We start from the raw sequence: 19,184 nt of genomic DNA on the forward strand, positions 1-19,184 counted from the left end.
TTCTCAGTTTGTATTTTAGGGGTACTCGGGGTTTTTGGTGTACCGGGAAGTGCAGGAAACTCTTGGTCTGATGCTAAGTTCGCTAGACCAGGAGCCTTTTGCTTCGGTTTTTGGGAAGCACTTCGAGTATTTGTAATTTTTTTGGTCCCCGCAATGGATATCCTTGGGCCTTTACAAGGCAGTTTAGGAGATGAGATCGTCCTTCTTTTCCTAGAACCGCTAGGCATAGTAAAGGATGATCCCTCTTGAGGGTCATCGGAATCATTCTCGTCGGTAGGCAAACAATCAAAGAGATTCATCGATTCGACAGGTGGCATGGTGTTCTTCAGCATCTCTGCGAAAGTTCGTTTGGAACGTTCTTTAAGAGATTGCTTCAATTTTTCTCCGCGCAGTTTGTACGCGGGACATGAATTCAATTCATGTGGGTTTTCCCCACAGTAAAGACACTTTGAAGCTTTTTTGCCACATGATTCGTCTGCATGTTCCCCTCCACATTTAATGCACCTTTGCTTATTGCCGCAGTAGGTGGCTGTGTGACCCAGCTGCTTGCAATTGGTACAATTCATTACCCGCGGGACAAATAAGCGTACAGGTAAGCGAACCTTGCCCAGAAGGACGTAATTGGGAAGAGCAGATCCAGCGAAAGTTACCCGAAATGAGTCTGATGAAGAATAAGTTTTTGTCTTATCTTCTGCAATTTTTACTGAACTCAATTGCTTGCAGTCCAGTATTTTAACATTCTGAAGAGCAGGATCTCTGAAACAGCCAACCCCATTCTTCAGAAGGTATTCGCAGGTCAAACTCGCCTCACTAACCACGCCGTCAATCTCCACTTCCCGAGCTGGTATGTAAACGCGGTAATTCCTCGTAAAGGCCTCATGGCGAACGATCTGATTTGCCTGCTCGAGGGTTTTCACGACAACTTTCAACTTTTTCGCTCGAACTTTTGCTATCTGGATAACGTCCGAGTAGTACTTAGCCAGCTCACTTGATATTTGCATCAAATTGAGTGATTGTTCTTTTTTGGACCGGAAGTATACCACATAGGGCCCAGCAGAACCGGTTGGCCACACGCGTGTGCGAGAGGGGTTATCAGGGGAAGATAAATTATCCAGTTCTATGCCATCCATTTTTATGGAGAGATTATCATTTGAGGGAGGACGCCCTCCGCCCTCGTTCATAGTAAAGTAAACACACGCTTTATTGAGATATGTTGAGATAAACGGGTAGAATGATAAAAACAAAACACTAGGATTATACTTAGCTAGACACCACTAATCCAGTTCAAGGTCAGCAAGATGATTGTCTCTGCTGCTAGTGTGCGGAACCTTCGCACGGGAACAATCACTAGCACCGCAAACAAAGAGCTAACCCTCTTGGATACACAATAGAATAACGGCAGTTTTTGATGATAGGCACCGTCTGATCACTATTACACTAGTCTGGTAAACTATCGAATGTGTGAGAAAAAAACCTTTAGCAAGGAAAAACACACACGGCACTGCTTAAGAGCACGAAATAACGTCCGATCGATCCGAGAGATGCGGTACGAATGTACGGTTCGTTTTTAATATTTATTAAATAAAAGTGATTAGTTGCAAAGTGTAAAGATGATTGTTTTAGATGTGCTCTTCGATTTTTGTTTAAGCTTGTTTGTAAACAGTACCGCTGAACTGTCAAGGATGAATACTTGTTCATTTGTGTCGTCACGATAAAAAACCTAATTAGGTTTTTTACCGTCACTGCTAACCTCAATCGGATGAACACATTTTGACAGTTCAGCAGTACTGTTTGTAAACAGAAATTTCTTTTGTTTGTTAATTGACAAATTGGATCAGACCATTTACGGCCCGTATCGCCTAAATAAAGCTTTAAAACATTTGTTCACGATTGAATACGGTTCCTTTTTGATATTTATTTAATAAAAGTGACTAGTTGCAAAGTGTAAAGATGATTGTTTTAGATGTGCTCTTCGATTTTTGTTTAAGCTTGTTTGTAAACAGTACCGCTGAACTGTCAAGGATGAATACTTGTTCATTTGTGTCGTCACGATAAAAAACCTAATTAGGTTTTGCACGAACATGACATAACCTCACAAAAATGAACAAAATGAATTAATTTTGACAGCTATCAGTGGTTTGTTTACAGTGGATAAGTTCATCGGAAGTTCATCGTTTGATTTCGAATTTTGCACGCTGCCTTACATGAAACGAAGGATCATCAAATTTAGCGATATGGATGCAGTTGAAAGCCAGCCAAATCACAAACTATCCGCATACGCACACGGATTGTCCCCCGCTGACAGAGCGAACGGAAACCTGCACTCAGTCTGAGGGCTTCAATTCACTTCTCTCTCAGTTTTTCATTTAACCTATTCATAAAGAAATTTCTGCTTGGTAGTGAAAACGCAAACAGAACAATTATTTTCAGTCTCTTTTACCGAGGAACACGATTTCAACAAACACTTTTTGGTCATTTCCGAACTTTGAATCTTCATCTGAAAATCAAAACAAACCACTGATAGCTGTCAAAAGGCGAACTTGATTCATCGGCAGTTCATTGGTAGTTCATTCGAGTGGTCATCGTGCAAAACCTAATTAGGTTTTGCACGAACATGACATAACCTCACAAAAATGAACAGAATCAACTTTTTTTGACAGTCGAGGTGTACTTGTTTACAGTTTAAAAGTTCATCAGAAGTTCATCGTTGGAATGTAAAAATTGCAAGTCGCCTCACACTCAACAGATTCATACATAAATCGCTCCTTGATGCTGGAAACACATACAGCGCAATCTTTTTAGTTATTTTCACTGTGGAATACGATTTTAACAGGCACTTTTCCGTCATTTTTCAATTTTTAACTTGCAGTCGAAAAACAAAACAAATACACCTCAACTGTCAAAGATGAACTTGATTCATCGGCAGTTCATTTGTGTCGTCATCGTGCAAAACCTAATTAGGTTTTTTATCGTGACGACACAAATGAACAAGTATTCATCCTTGACAGTTCAGCGGTACTGTTTACAAACAAGCTTAAACAAAAATCGAAGAGCACATCTAAAACAATCATCTTTACACTTTGCAACTAGTCACTTTTATTTAATAAATATCAAAAACGAACCGCATTCAATCGTGAACAAATGTTTTAAAACTTTATTTAGGCGATACGGACCGTAAATGGTCTGATCCAATTTGTCAATAAACAAACAAAAGAAATTTCTGTTTACAAACAGTACTGCTGGACTGTCAAAAAGTGTTCATTCGATTGAGGTTAGCAGTGACGGTAAAAAACCTAATTAGGTTCTTTATCGTGACGTCACAAATGAACCAGGATTCATCCTTGACAGTTCAGCGGTACTATTTACAAACAAACATATCGGTACTGTTAACAAACAAAAAATTTAGCTCGCTGTTGTTCGTGCGTGTTACAAAGTTGAAAATGCCGAGAAGGTGTGTGATAGACGAATGTTTCGAAAATTTTAAAGTAAATGGAGGATTGTACATGTTCCCGCAAAATGTTAGTGATATTCACTTGAATCGTTTGAATAACGAACGCAGAAGAAAATGGATTTGCGCTTTGGGTTTCGCAAGTGATTTCCAATGGAGAAACAAATATGTTTGTAGTCGACACTTCGTTTCTGGTAAGCCCTCTTAGTATGATTTGAATCCAATGTACTATTTTTTAATTATTGAAGGGAAACCTGCCAGATTGAGTGATAGTCGTTCCAAAGATTGGGTACCCTCTCAAGAGCTTCGTGAAAATATAGCATTCAAAACAGAACCAATTGGAACTAATACTTCGGACAGAGAATTAGTTACTGCCTGTGAATTTAGTCATGGTACTGGAAGTTTAAATAACAGTCGCAACTCAATATCATCATTCGAATACAATACAATGGAAGTGGCAGATATGGCTACACCTCTACTAAGTAGTTCGGGAGACAACATCGTTCAACACGGACATGCCGTTGAATCTGTGACTGAGAATGATTCGGATGACGCAGCCCTTTCATCAGTCAATCCTGTAGAGACGAAAAATTGCGCGCTCCAAGTGGGAGGTTCGTATCATTTAAGAAGGGATTGCTGGTTCTTTTTTTATCTATGAATATCAACAATTCCAAGTAACATTTCTGAAACATCTTTTTATTGAGTTTACGTTGTTTATTAATGACCTCTAAGCATTTTAGTCATAAGAATTTTTTTTATTTCAATTTCTAGGAAATTGCTACCCACAAGAAACATTTCAAAAATATTATACGGAAATGCTACGACTTCATAGCCGATGCTATGATCTGGAGAACAGTTTGGCGGTGACTAAAAGAGGGCTGAAGTTCGTGGAAGATAACCGAGCATGCAATTACTACACGGGCATCAGCGACTATTCGGTACTAAACAAATTGTTTAAATATCTGGAACCGTCACTCGATGAAGCATATTGTAACTTAAGCAAAGATCAGATATTAATTATGACCTTAACAAAGCTTAGACTAAACACACCTTTCACATCGCTGTCGTACGATTACAATGTTTGTGTTGCAACGGTTTTTAAATACTTTCACCGAACATTGTATATAATTTATGAATGTTGTAAATGGGCAATTTCACCAAACCCGAAGGCAAATTCCATTCGGCACATGCCAGATAAATTTAAATTAGAATTCGGATCAAAACGCATATTTATAATTGATTGCTTTGAAGTGTATTGTGAAACGCCGTCAGATTTAAAGGCAGCGACTTCGCATTTTAGTCATTATAAAAAACATGAAACTATTAAGTTTCTAATAGCCGTACAGCCAGACGGAACGATTGCTTTTATTTCCGCTGGATTTGCTGGCAGATGCTCCGATAAAGAAATTTTTATGCGAAGCAAAATTATAGATTTAATTGAAGAAGACGACGTTGTTTTAGCAGATAAGGGATTCGAAATAGCTGATCTAATAGAAACCAAAAAGGCAAAGTTGAACATACCAAACTTTTTACGAAAAAAAAATCAATTCTCATTAGCGGAAATTAACAGTTATAAACAGATTACAAGTCATCGAGTGCATGTTGAGAGAGTAATAGGGTATATTCGAGAAAAATATTCGATTCTATCTAGTACTATTCCTGTTAATAGACTTGCGCGGTTCCAGAACGGACTAACTGTAGTTGATCTGATTGTGAAAGTAGCGTGTATTCTAAGCAGTTTAAATAAATCAATTATAAATTATTTACTGGACTTTTTATTGAAATGCATATCATTTTATGTTTGTTAAGGTGAAGGAGGGTAAGGGACCCGTTTTCTATCTTCTAGTTAGTATAATTGACATTCAGACCACGTCGGTTGATAGCTCATCTACTAAGCTACATTCCAAGTTTATTTTGATTTATAGTATACAATTTTTTTTTTCACTGGACTACCGATGAAAGCCGCAGCATCGCCACAAACAAATCTCATTTTTGAAAGTGCGACTTCATACCAGAGCTGCCATTTTAAAATTTGTGTTTAAACTTTAAAAATTTGTTTATAATCTGTGATGCATATTTTCGTTTTAAATCTATGAAAATCCTCCATAAACGTTCTAAAAGTCTGTCAGTTTTGCAAAATATCGAAAAATTCTGTGATCTGGAACGCAAAATCTGTTTAGCAAAACAGATGAAAAATCTGTGGTTGTATATAAAAATCAGTGAATATGGTAACCCTGATTCGTGCGCATTTGAAATCATTTTTCGCTTGTTTCGGCTGTGTTTTTCTATTCTCCAAAATGGGTGACGGAAACATGATTGTAGTTCGACTATCCGCATACGCTAACACTCTACCGGAAGCGGAAAGGGCTAGGTACATTTCAAAGATCAGTATAATCAATTTTCAGGACCCGTTTGATGCTGAACTGAATGATCGAGACTTCCCGACATGTGTTACAGTTGGTCATGTCGTCCAGTATTTATTGAACCATGTTGTACCTGGAACAAATTATATAAAAAATACGCGAAGTATTGAAGCTTTTAAAAAATTTGAGGCAGGATACATACAAAGTGTTATGGGTGGTATTTTTAATAGTATGTTTATCGTCCGGGGTAAAGTACGACAAGAATTCAGAAAAGATATTATACTGGTAATTGATTCTATTTTATGTTCTATGGATTTTCAGGTGTATCATTCAATGCGCATGAATAGTGCGCCTCTTGAGGCATGGATAATTGTACAAACAAGTGGATGTATTTCGTCTGCTCATTGTACTTGCGTGGCCGGTTTAAGCGAAACTTGTTCCCATGTCAGTACACTTTTATTTGCATTAACAAATTTACATTTCATGTCATCAACTTATAAGGTACGTAAAAAAGCAAAATAGTTAACATATTAAGGTACATTTCAACTGTTTAAAGCTGGCTGTAACTGAACTGCCGTCTTATTGGGCCCGGCCAGCTAAACGTATTAAAGAAGATTTTAACCAGGCGGTGTGCGATTTAGATTATGGATTCAAAATATCAAAACACGATGATTTAAACATACAAGCCAGCGAGAAGCGGTTTCTCGATTTTGTTTCGTCGCTTGAATGTGACACAAATGAACCAGTAATCGTTCGAAAATTTTGCAGTTCCAAAATATCTTGCGTTCGTTGCCGAAACAATTACGTTCCAGATTCGATTATACTCAATAAAAATATTTTATTGGCAAATCATTATTGCCCTACGTTAGAGTCAGAAAATATCGAGAAAATAAGGCAAGCTGCTGAGAGCGTACAATTAACTATCAGTCATGCAGAAGTCGACGATATCGAACGACTCACGCGATTGCAATCGCAAAGTGTTTTATGGCATTGGGTGAGGATTGGCAGGATCACGGCATCTTTAATGCATGAATGTATACACGCATCACCTATTAAGGTACCGGCCAAGATGTCTTTATTAAAAAAAATTTGTCATCCATATTCCATAAAAATTGAATCCGAAGCAATAAGGTATGGAAAAATAAATGAAACACAGGCTAAGAAACAAATAGCAAAGTGTTTCCAACATCACATTAATGCACGTTTTGAAGAATGCGGAATATTTATTCACCATGATCGACCATATCTCGCTGCGACCCCTGATTTAATTATGCTATGTGACTGCTGCGGGAAAGCAAGTATTGAAGTTAAATGCCCTTTTCGACTTTCTAAACGATCGAAGTTAGCACAATATCAATCCTTCCATGACTTGGAATATTTGGTATATGACGGAGCATCATTTAATCTGAGAACTGATCACCAATATTTCTTACAAGTACAATCGCAAATACACGCTTGCAATGCTCAAGTGGGATATTTTTATGTCTGGAGCGAATTAGAACAGCTCTGCATCCGTATCGAGAAGGATTCAGCGTTATGGGAAGAATCTTGCACGAAAGCTGAAATTTACTTCAAAAATATCATTTCGCTAGAGCTTGTATCACATTATTACACTAATAAACACATGTAATATGCTGATGTTTTTATTTTTTAATCATTTACATATCTGTGCAATAATAAATAAACAATTAGTTAAATGCATATTCTTGTATGTAATATTGATCGATTTATTGATCACTTTTCTTCGATGAATCCATTATTGGTTTAAGAAATTGTTCACATTTTCTCTATCGTTTCGTCAAACGCAAGTAGAAAATCCCGAGCTCGATCGAGGAACACATCTCAGTCATCTTTTTACTTCACAACTAGCCACTTTTATTTAATAAACCTCTTAAATAAACCGAATCGAATCGTCAACAATATTTTTGAACTCTGTATCGTGAACAGTCACATTCGTTTGTCAACAAACAAACAAAAAAAGTCTGTTTACAAACAGTACCGCTGAACTGTCAAAATGTGTTCATCCGATTGAGGTTAGCAGTGACGGTAAAAAACCTAATACGGAGCCGGGTGTCAAATATTAAACGAATCGCGTTAGATAACTGTCATTTTTTTCCAACTTTAACATGTATTGCAAAATTAGTTTGAGTGGACCCATGTTTTCACCAGTCAATCACATTCGACTACATTGACTATCACTTCGCATTTTGAAGCTGAGATGCTTGGTTCACAAATTAATCTGTGTTTTACAGATCCTCAATATGCTGCGAAGATTTTAAAAATGACACAGATTTCCGAAATCGATCACAGACTGCAGCAAATTAGCTCCTAAAAACCTTCAAATTTCAAGAAAAAAAAAGTTCGACAGTGCACTTGAAATTGTCGAGATCGTGCTTGTGTTGAGAATCAGTGTTGGGAAAATCATGATAAGAAATTTCATTATCACTCGTAAAAAAAAGTTGAAGAGATTTAAAAAAAATAACTCAAAGACTGAAAACATCACTTACGAGATTTTCATTCATGAAACAAGCCTCATCAAAACTCTGAACCTCGAAGTTCACAAGTGATTTTCTGTGTTAGCGAAATTTGATGACGAATTTTCACGCGCAGAAATATCGTTAAAGAGAAAATCGAAAGGGAGAAGAGTCTCCGATAATATTTCGATGCTGAATTTCCACTACACTTCTGTTCGACACCGAAGTGGTTCGTGTAAGATTTAATTATTATATTTTCATTATTAAAAAAAATCTGCTGAATAAATTCGCAACTGAAAAATAATAACTGTAATACCCTAGGCTTTGGATGATGAGATACAGGGCGCGTACCCCCGCTTGGCGGATGGGGGTGGGAGTTAATTTATACTTCGTATTGACAAAGTCGGACCACACCGAGATCGATCGCTCGCTTATAAATGTAAAAAATGAAAATTTATTATATTATCTGAATCGATCACGGAGTGGACAAAACTAATACTGCTTGAAATTGACAATAGGTCATTAGGTGGTTTCGAGCATTCTTATGCATGGAATTCACACACGTTCACCTAACAGCTATAGGCCTAGGGTGTCCTTTGCTGTATCAAGCATACGTCTCTACATAACTCGGTCCATGGCTGCTCGTCGCCAGCCACTCAAGGCACGGATGCTTCTGAGATCACCCTCCACTTGATCGATCCACCTCACTCGCTGCGCTCCTCTTCTTCTTGTACCAGTCGGATTAGATTCAAGAACCATTTTCATTGGGCTGTCGTCCGACATCCTTATGACATGCCCAGCCCATCGTAGATGTCCGATTTTAGTTGTCCGTACGATGGGTGGTTCTCCTAGTAGCTGTTGCAATTCGTGATTCATACGCCGTCTCAACGTTCCGTCTTCCATCTGCACTCCGCCATAGATGGTCCTCAGTACCTTTCTTTCGAAAACATTGAGGGCGCGTTGGTCCTCTGCCAGCATAGTCCAGGTCTCGTGACCATAGAGAACAACCGGTCTAATGAGCGTTTTGTAGATGGTCAATTCCGTGCGGTTGCGTACTTTTCTCGATCGGAGGGTTTTTCTGAGTCCAAAGTACGCACGATTCCCTGCCAAAATACGTCTATGAATTTATCTGATGGTGTCATTATCGGCGGTCACCAGTGAGCCCAAATACATGAACTCGTCAACCACCTCGATACTGCCACCGTCTATCAATATTCGTGGTGGGAGGCGTAGTGTTTCTTCTCTAGAGCCTTTTCCTCTCATGTATTTTGTTTTCGACGCATTTATGGCCCGTCCGATACGCCTAGCTTCAGTTTTCAGTTCGATGTAGGTTTCCATCATCTTCTCAAGGTTACGTGTCACAATATCTATCGTCAGCGAAGCCAAAAAGTTGTACGGACTTTCGGAAGATCGTGCCACTCGTGTAGATCCTGGCTCTTCGAATCACACCTTCCAGGCAATATTGAACAAAATACAAGAAAGTCCATCACCTTGACGTAGCCCTCTCCGAGATTCAAAGGGACTCGAGAGCGTCCCAGATACTCGGATGTAGCACATCACTCTATCCATCGTTGCTTTGACCAATCGCGTGAGTTTATCCGGGAAACCGTATTCGTGCATTATCTGCCATAGCTGTTCTCGATCGATTGTGTCGTATGCCGCTTTCAAGTCAATGGCTCCAGTAAATCCCGCTTGGTACGGCCCTACCTTATAGGCGGCGTTCAGCAAAGTGATTGCGCGGTAATTGCAACAGTCTAGCTTATCGCCCTTTTTGTAGACGGGACATACCACCACATCCATCCCTTCCTGCGGTAGAATCTCCTCCTCCCAAATCCTAGCGCTCTAGCCAGTGCCTCTCCTCCATGTTTGAGCAGCTCGCCTGGCAACTGGTCATTGCCCGCGGCTTTGTTGTTCCTCAGCTTGCCGATCTCCTCACTTATCTCCGACAGATCAGGGGCTGGGAATCTGTCGTCGGCTGAGCGTGCACCCAGATTGATCTTGTGCTTCGCCATTCAGATGCTCGTCATAGTACTGCTTCCACTTGTCGATCACCTCACATTCGTTCGTGAGAAGGTTACCACTGGTATCTCTGCACATTTCGGCCTGTGGTGTGTAGCCTCTACGTGAGCGGTTCACCTTCTCATAGAACTTCCGGGTGTCATTTGCGCGGTACAGCTGTTCCATCGCTTCGCGATCTTGGTCTTCCTGGTGGTGCTTTTTCTTCCGGAAAACCGTGTTCTGTCTGTTTCGCGCCTGTCTGTATCGTTCCTCGTTCGCTCTAGTGCGGTGTTGCAGCATTCTCGCCCTTGCTGCATTCTTCTCTTCGACCAACTGCTGACATTCGCCGTCAAACCAGTCATTTCCTCGATTCGATAACCTCGTACCTAGAACGGTTGCAGCAGTGCTACTCACGGCGGACCTTATGTTCCTCCAGCCGTCTTCAAGAGTCGTCGCGCCAAGCTGCTCTTCCGTTGGTAGCACTAGCTCCAGTTGTTGCGCGTATTCCTCTGCAGTACGAATGCTACGGACTCTTAAGTACGTAAGTCACTTTTTTCACAGTCATTCACTCATTTTCACAAAAGTGTATCAAATGTTATAATACAGATACGTATTTCGGAATGATATTTACATCCTTCATTAGTGTATCGGTTTTATAAGTTTATTGACATAGTTAAGACGTAGTAGAATTAAACGATACAACAACAGTACTATTAGTGACAATATTCTACTAACAGCTCCAACGGAAATCTAGTGATTAAAATTCGTCCAACAAAGAAGAATCATCACGTTCAATTTCCTCGAACATTGAAGCCATCATAATCACTGCCTAACATCGAAGCCATCATAATCACTGCCATCCTCATAAACTGACTTCACAAGATAAGGTGTTTCTTAATCTCATCTTAAAAGTTCTAATTACATCCTTGCACATTACGTTACGTAGTTGAGGGGCGCAGAAGCAGCTTTCTTTTCTACAGCTAGATTATTCTTCGTGAAAAAAACATCAGTTTGTTGAAGAAATGAATGACAGCGAGGAAAGCTGCTTTTACATTTTTCAGCAGTGACAATTTTCTTGAAATTGTAAATGGAAACTTAAGTTTGTTTTTGTCCATGGTCCAATCTTGCCACACATTATTGGGCACATATTACTGCGCAAGATGCTGTTGCGAATGCCAGTTCGCCAAAGCTTTTAGCAGGGTGGCAAGTGACCGGGAAAATCGGGAAAACCGGGAAAAAGTCGGGAATTTGATTTCACCGGGAAAAACCGGGAAAAAGTCGGGAATTTTAGTGAAAAACCGGGAAAAAAATTACTACCTCACCTATGAGTAACAGTTGTTAGCATAATGATTTTTTTCAACAATTGAAAAGTAGGAGACAATACCCAAGTTTGCGTTTGAGCGAAATGTTCAGTACAAGTGTAGAAATAACTTATTGTCTATTGGAAATTGGGTCTACACCCCACGTCTCGTCCAACGATTTTTAGAGGCTTGCAGGAATTTTCAGCTCATTTTGAACAATAAGGATAATTTGGATGCTTCTGTTGGATTTTTATCAAATTTTTGAATAAGTATTCAACACATTTGCAAAATTTATGGCAAAATCTCAAGGTAAAATAGGGAAAATTTTTAATAAAATTATTGAACATTTTTAGTAGCCTTCATGTTTTTTCATCATAATTTGTCCCAGTAATGTCATCTTTAGGCAATACTTGTGTTATGCTTATACTCGCAAGATTGGAAGAGTTGTTCACTTTGATCTTGTTCGCCGTTTACAGGAAGTATTTGAGTTCATTTTTGAGAGTTGAAACTGGTTTCTGAGGACTAGTATACAATCTTAGAAAGATTTAGAAAATGGATTGATTTGTTCAGTGAATCTATGTTTAATTTTCTTTTAAAGGTCCTCAACTATTCCATAGTACGATTACAAGAACGTTGATATTGATGTAGATAAAAGTGAATTGAATTTAATTTGAGCTTTTGGAACTTCAATAAGGTAATGATTTAAAATATAATTTGAAAACCTGATTGTTATTGATTGATCTGCTAGAATCAGGTCAATTGTAGAAAAATTTCTCATATAGATAATTAGTTGAGCTATTGGAAATAAAACTGGTTTAAAACCAACGGAGAGTTTATCATGAAGAACTCGTACTTTCTGATTACTCTACGAGCATTTAGAATCCTATTAGGTAAAAACAGATCGATATATTGTGCATTTTAACTGCTATCATTTGATTTATTTGCCCATCAACGCATTTAAATCGTAAACATTCTTTATTGACTAACAGATACATTAGAAAAATTGGTGTTTTAAAAGAGCAAGTCGTGGCAGCCAAACGGTTTTGCGAAATCTTCTAATACACACATCTAATACATCTAATGTTTTTAAACTCAATTCTATTACATGAAAATTCAATATTTTCAGGTCTGACAGGACTTAGTTAATAATTGGTTTTATGGTTTTCATCACAATCACAGCATGATAATTCATCTGATGGTATCGTTCATTGCTTGCAAGCGACATACTTTAAACAATATATGTCCATATAACAATTTATTGTACCATGGCCGAAGCCCTGGCAATGACGATATTATGTTTGATTCGCTGTGCCATCATCAGTGTTTGTTATTGCCGATAATTTGGCAGAAAGTGGCTCGATATTTCTCTACATTGTATACAACATTTTCAATCTGGTAGAAGATACTACAAGAACTCGATGTCTCTCAATGCATGAACCGTGAGAGAATTCACTCCACTTCATACTCTGAGTATTTCATAGCCCTTAACAAAACATATACAGTCCGGCAATGATCGGCGCGGTGAGGAATTTGCCAAGAAAGAATCGCAAGTTGATAATTATCGCAGATAATTCGACTTGATTCTCATACTAGGTCACAATATACAATATTTCAAAACCCTGGTCTGGAGCATTCACAACTATTTTCATAGATACAACTTTTACAAAGGTTATATTCACATAGTTAGAATTAGCTTCAATAGTAAAATGATTCTATCGCAATTATCCACTGCCCGTATAGAATCGGATCGCAAAACGAGAATAAGCAACCTTTTGCTGCTTCAGAGAGAATCCCCACAGCAGCGAGCTAACCTTTGATTCTCAGACAGGTCATCGAGAGAAATTTGCTTTCTCACTGGTGTCCGTTCTATGTTATATGAACCATGACGGTGTTTTGTTGCTGAGATGATATCCGTCTCTTTTTGATGGCACTGATTGAATCGTGTGAATAGTTGCTAGCGAGCGTTCTTTGATACGATAAAAGCCATCCTCGGGCATCATGCCGTTTATAATTTTCCCGTAGAACTGGGACTTCCACTTTCACTTCCGGAAGGAGCGAAAAAAAAATGTACAAAATGATTTGAAGTTGCAAGCATAGATTGTTGTTGTTTTTTCTGAGTGGCAAGCGTCCGTTTTTGTGATTGTTGTTCCTTATTGATTTATTTTCAATCATATGTATACCAAAAAAATTATAAAAACAGTCATGTGCACTCGGAAGAAATCGGTTACGTGTAACCAAAACCCCTGAATGACTTGAAAAAGGCTTTATACTTTTGTTATATGCACATATTATAATGAATATTTTCTATTTATACATCGAAATGCCTGGAAAGTATGAGTAACCTCAATTAGCGGGCCTATTACAATGATCCTTTTTGGATGTGGGATATCTGTTTAAAGTTTGAATTAAAAAATATTAAAAAAAAATCAAACAGGAGCGATTTGAGCCTATTCCAAAAACCTGGAATTTTTGTCTCAAAAAACCGGGAAAACCGGGAAAAAACCGGGAAATTGAAATCGGCAATTCACTTGCCACCCTGTTTTAGTGAAGATGTTAAGTTTTTCTGAATGTATTCGAATGAACATCACATATACATACTGCTAGTCGGGTGCAATGCGGATGGAATATAGATAAGAATACAATTATTAACTATTATTTTCAAGGAAATTGAGTAGAATGACAACAAAAGACACATACAAACGTTGAATAGAACCACTGGAATTAAGGTAAAATAAGATATAAACTATGACCAAAGGTAAGAAAACCAACATAAATAAATAATCAAAACTGTTTGGTAATAATATAATTTCCTCATATTGAAAGAGGCGTTTATATGGCGCGCATGCGCTAATTCGGCCTGATACAAAATAAAAATGGGGAGGGATTGCATTTTGGACAAGGTTGTAAAGCGGATCCCTTTCCTCGCCAAAATGTATTATAAGGAAACTGTATAAGGACAATCTATTCTTATTCCAGCTAAATTCACTCTCATTATGTGGGATACTATCTACCAACCTTTTAAATCATTCAACTTTTACTTTGAATTGAAATAAATTTTATATTTGTCTTCACAGGGATTTGGAACAGTAACATTTCTGTTGCCTGAGCACGCTGTTTTAGCATACAATAAGCTCAATGGCACATGTTTTCATGGGCGAATGTTTCACATATTACCAGCTAGAGTGGATGATTCTAAGCATATGAATACACATGATGATGGCTCCAGCTTAAGCTTCAAACAAAAAAAAGAACAGAAACTTCAAAAAACGGCCCAATCTTCGCATAACTGGAACACTCTGTTCATGGGAGAAAATGTAGTTGCAGAAATCGTAGCAAAACGGTACGGAAAGTCAAAGGAAGAAGTACTCAGCACAGATGGTGGCATGACTAGTGCAGCTGTACGATTAGCTCTAGGTGAAACAGAATTCGTGATGGAAATGCAAAAATTTCTGGAAGATTGTGGAATACATTTGGACGCGTTTAATGAGAGCTCCAGAAGTAGATCAAACACTATCATTTTAGTCAAAAATTTACCAGTGGAAACTAAAGCGAATGAGCTCACCGAACGTTTTGAAAAATTTGGGTTACTTGGACGAGTGATACTACCTCCTTGTGGAATTACAGGTACAGAGATTATAATATTTTTATAACACTTAGTTCAATTGAATGCTTTGTTATCTGATTTTATTTTATTAATCAACTTCGGGAATTCATCAAAACATGCAACTTGTAGGTTCATTCTTATGGTGATATTTCATTTTTCGATTTTGCTGTTGTATGATTGTTTCGTTCGTATGATTATTCGTTATCTGTTCAATTTTTTTTAAATGACCCTCTGTTCAACTTTTCGCAAATAACCAAAAACGTAAATATTAGGCGACCTTCCTCGATTACCATGCAATGTTAATTTTCTTTCAGCGGTTATTGAATTCTTAAATCCAAGTGAGGCGAAAACAGCATTTAAAAAATTAGCATACACTCGTTTCAAGTCACTTCCGCTGTATTTGGAGTGGGCACCCGAGAACATTTTCGACAAATCGAAACAATCGACAAAGTGTAAGAATGCAAGTGAGTGTGATAGGCAGCCAGAGGAGTCAAGTAAACTGTTTGAATCGAAAATTGCATCACCCGCAAATAACACAGAAAATGACGCTGAGTTTGCAAATACTGAGTCAACCAATGTTCATATTGAGGAAGGTTCAACACTGTTCATGAAGAATCTCAGTTTCCAAACCCACGAGGATACGATAAGAGATGTTTTCAGTAGTGTCGGTCCCATCCATTTGATACAAGTTGTGCGTAAGAGATTAGATGATCGTGTCGAAAGTAGAGGCTATGGATTTATACAGTTCCGACACCGAAAATCGGCGGATAGAGCATTAAAAAATTTGCAGTTCGTTCAAATAGACGGACGAAAAGTTGAGCTTTCCCGTAGCGATCGAACGTTGCTGGCGGAAAATGTGGGTTCTGGTAGGAAGATATCAAAGCTCAGAAATCAAACCGGCACGAAGATTTTAATTAAGAACGTTCCCTTTCAAGCGAATGCCAAAGAACTTCGAGATATTTTCAGGTAAATATAGGTTCCTTGTTGTTCTATAGACTAAAATAATTTAATATTGGATTTTAGTGTATTTGGGGAGCTACGATCGATTCGACTGCCCAAGAAGCTGGTATCCGGTGCAGATGAAGGGCATCGTGGTTTCTGTTTTGTCGATTTTATTACCGAAGATGACGCTAAACGAGCATTCGAAACAGTGTGTAAAAGTACCCATTTGTACGGACGCCGTTTGGTGTTAGAATGGGCTGAGGCAGAGGATGGGGTGGATGATCTCAGAAAACGTACGGCTGAGAAGTTTACTGGAGTGCGAAGGGCGAATGATCCTAAACGTAGTCGCAAAAGTGTATTTGATTCATCGCAGATAAACTCATTCGGTAGTATCGATGAGAAGGAATTTTCTGATGATTTAACTATAGATGATGAAAATTAATGTCGGCTGCTATGAGAGTTTAAATTAAAGATTTTCGAGCGTCAAAAATCACATACGTTTCGTTTATTAATTCCAGAGGAATTGTATTTGATTAAAGTTTTGAAGATAAATGTATATAAATTTATGTCGAAGCAGCAGTAATCATTGTTATTATTATATACCAACACTGATAGTAACGTGGTTGTTGACCATCCATTTGATAGTGTAGTGGAAACTACACAAACCGTTTAATATTACATACAGCTCTTCTTTGAATATTTGGGTGTCGGTTGCAATATTGGATGCTTTGAACGCTTAACCCGCAATTGAAAAACCTAAAAAATAGAAAGCAGAAAGCACACAAGACTTATAGAAAAGATAAAAGTGTTATCAATCTACAAAACTATCTCGACATTTGCAATGACCTGAAAATAGCAATCAACTCGGCACACGAAGAATATAATCTTAAAGTTGAAAGAAAAATCTAAGAGCACCCAGAACATTTATTTAACTATGTTGAAACAAAACTAAAGAATGACAACCTTCCTTCCAATTACTACCATTGATTCAAGTCGAATAAAGAAATATTGTCGAAGAGGAATTGTAGTGTTTCATTTTTTTTCTTTTTGTTCATCGGTAATGAAGTGAGCGTTTCGTTTGTGAACGCCCTCCGGGTTTTCTAAAACCTTAGCTTTATAATCTCCCAGAATTTTCCTATTTGGCGAAGTTTTGGCGAGTTCATATATATAATTGCATATTAAACTACATACATGATACTTGTAGTAGAGTCATTCCGTCAATTGACAACACACTTTTGAATCCGTACATCTTCGAATTCGATGAAACTTCAGAATATGATAATCTGAACTAAAAGAAGATGTTTGGTATACTTTTTATTGGGTCAAGTCACTCCACTGATTTTTGACGTGCGAATAAAACTTTTATCGAATGAAAATCAACACTTTTAACTCGATTGTTTTCGACAATAAAATGTAATGCAAAATTCTTGCAACAGGTATATTTATCTGTAAATATTTCTCAGCATTTGGGTAACAGTATCTCGAAAATTGAAAAACTATGATAACATGCTTTAATCCCACTATGAAAAAAAAATCCACTTTTTCTGCTTTTCCACCTGCTTTCCTTCCCACCTTTTTCTGCTTTTGCTTTAAAGTTAGAAAATGGAAAGTCTCTTGGTCCCGTATGGTGCTTTTGAATTTTACACGGATCGGACTTCCGGTTCGGGAGTAACAGGGTAAAATGTGCAAAAAAATGAATAAATAGTGCACTCGATTTTCTCAGAGGCCACACAACCGATTTTGTACAACTAAGATTTAAATTAAAGGCCTTGTAGTCCCATAGGTTACTATTGATTTTCATCTGGATTCGACTTCCGGTTCGGGAGTTACGGGGTAAAATGTGCAAAATGAACTGAAAACGGGCAATCGATTTTCTCAGAGATCGTTCATCCAATTTTTACTAGCGTAGGTTCAAATGAAAGGTCTTAAAACCCCATATAACCCCATATAATCCTACCAAATATCCACTGGATACAACTTCCGGTTCCGGAATTACACACAGATAGGTATAAAAATTTCATTTTGATGACCAAATACATTGATTTTGGATATACCGGATCTTCGTTCCAGATTCCGGAAGTATCGAAAAAAGTGATCGTGTACTCCAAACCAGAAATCATTGTCCCATAGCCTGTTATTGAATATTTTTCAGATCGAACTTTCGGCTCGAGAGTAATAGGGTAAAATGTGCAAAAATATGAAAAAAGTGCACTCGAATTTCTAGGAGACCGGTCAACCGATTTTGTCGTGAATTACCATGGGGCGCCTTTTCAAGATTTACCCTCTGAGAGAGTGTTAAATATTCGATCGTGAATATCTCTTGTTGCATATAACGTATAAACATATTTTTTTCCTTTCTTATATAAAAAAGTTATGCAACCATTGTGAAACCCGACTTTTGAACTGAGGCCCGTAGGGCCGAGTGTCATACACTATTCGACTAAGTTCGTCGAGTGTGTGTATGTGTGTACGTAACGTTTTTTGCACTAACTTTTCTCGGAGATGGCTGAACAGATTTTCACAAGCTTACATCAAAATGAAAGGTCTTATGAACCCATACAAAATTTTTGAATTTTGTTTGGATAGAACTTGCGGTTCCGGAGTAATGGGGTGAAATGTGCAAATAAATGAAAATATGTGTGCTAATTTCTCTCAACGATGGCGTGGCCGATTTGTACAAACTTAGAGTTGAATTAAAAGTCTTATGATTTTATACAAAACTTCTGAATTTGGATCCGACTTCCGGTTTCGGAATTATATGGTAAAATGTGATAAAAATTTTATATCATCACTTAAATGGGCGAATCAAACACTTGAAAATTTTTCTAAAGTGTAGATGGCCAACAAAACTAATTCGGCTATCATGATTCCCGGTTTTCGATTCCAGAGGCACCGTAAATAGTGGTCATATTTTCCCAAATGGATCTCACTCACTTTTCTCAGCGATAGTTTGACCGATTTTCACAAACTTAGATTTAAATGAATGGTTCTGTGGCCCCATACGGAATTCCTGAGTTTTATCCGGATTCGAACAAACCGAAACAAAAAACGTAA

General features: G+C 37.9%; 1 protein-coding gene across 1 annotated transcript in view; it reads left to right on the forward strand.

Moving 5' to 3' along the window:
* Positions 1 to 17,145, forward strand: part of LOC131425194 (probable RNA-binding protein 19) — a 28,384-nt gene extending 11,239 nt beyond the window's left edge. The window contains exons 3-5 of the mRNA XM_058586856.1: positions 14,659 to 15,208; positions 15,503 to 16,154; positions 16,212 to 17,145. Coding sequence (XP_058442839.1) covers positions 14,659 to 15,208; positions 15,503 to 16,154; positions 16,212 to 16,572 — 1,563 coding nt within the window. The 3' untranslated portion in view covers positions 16,573 to 17,145. The remainder of the gene's footprint in view (positions 1 to 14,658; positions 15,209 to 15,502; positions 16,155 to 16,211) is intronic.
* The last annotated feature ends 2,039 nt before the right edge of the window (positions 17,146 to 19,184 follow it).

Source organism: Malaya genurostris, chromosome 1 (assembly GCF_030247185.1).
Source record: "Malaya genurostris strain Urasoe2022 chromosome 1, Malgen_1.1, whole genome shotgun sequence".
In the NCBI taxonomy this organism is placed as follows: Eukaryota; Metazoa; Arthropoda; class Insecta; order Diptera; family Culicidae; genus Malaya; species Malaya genurostris.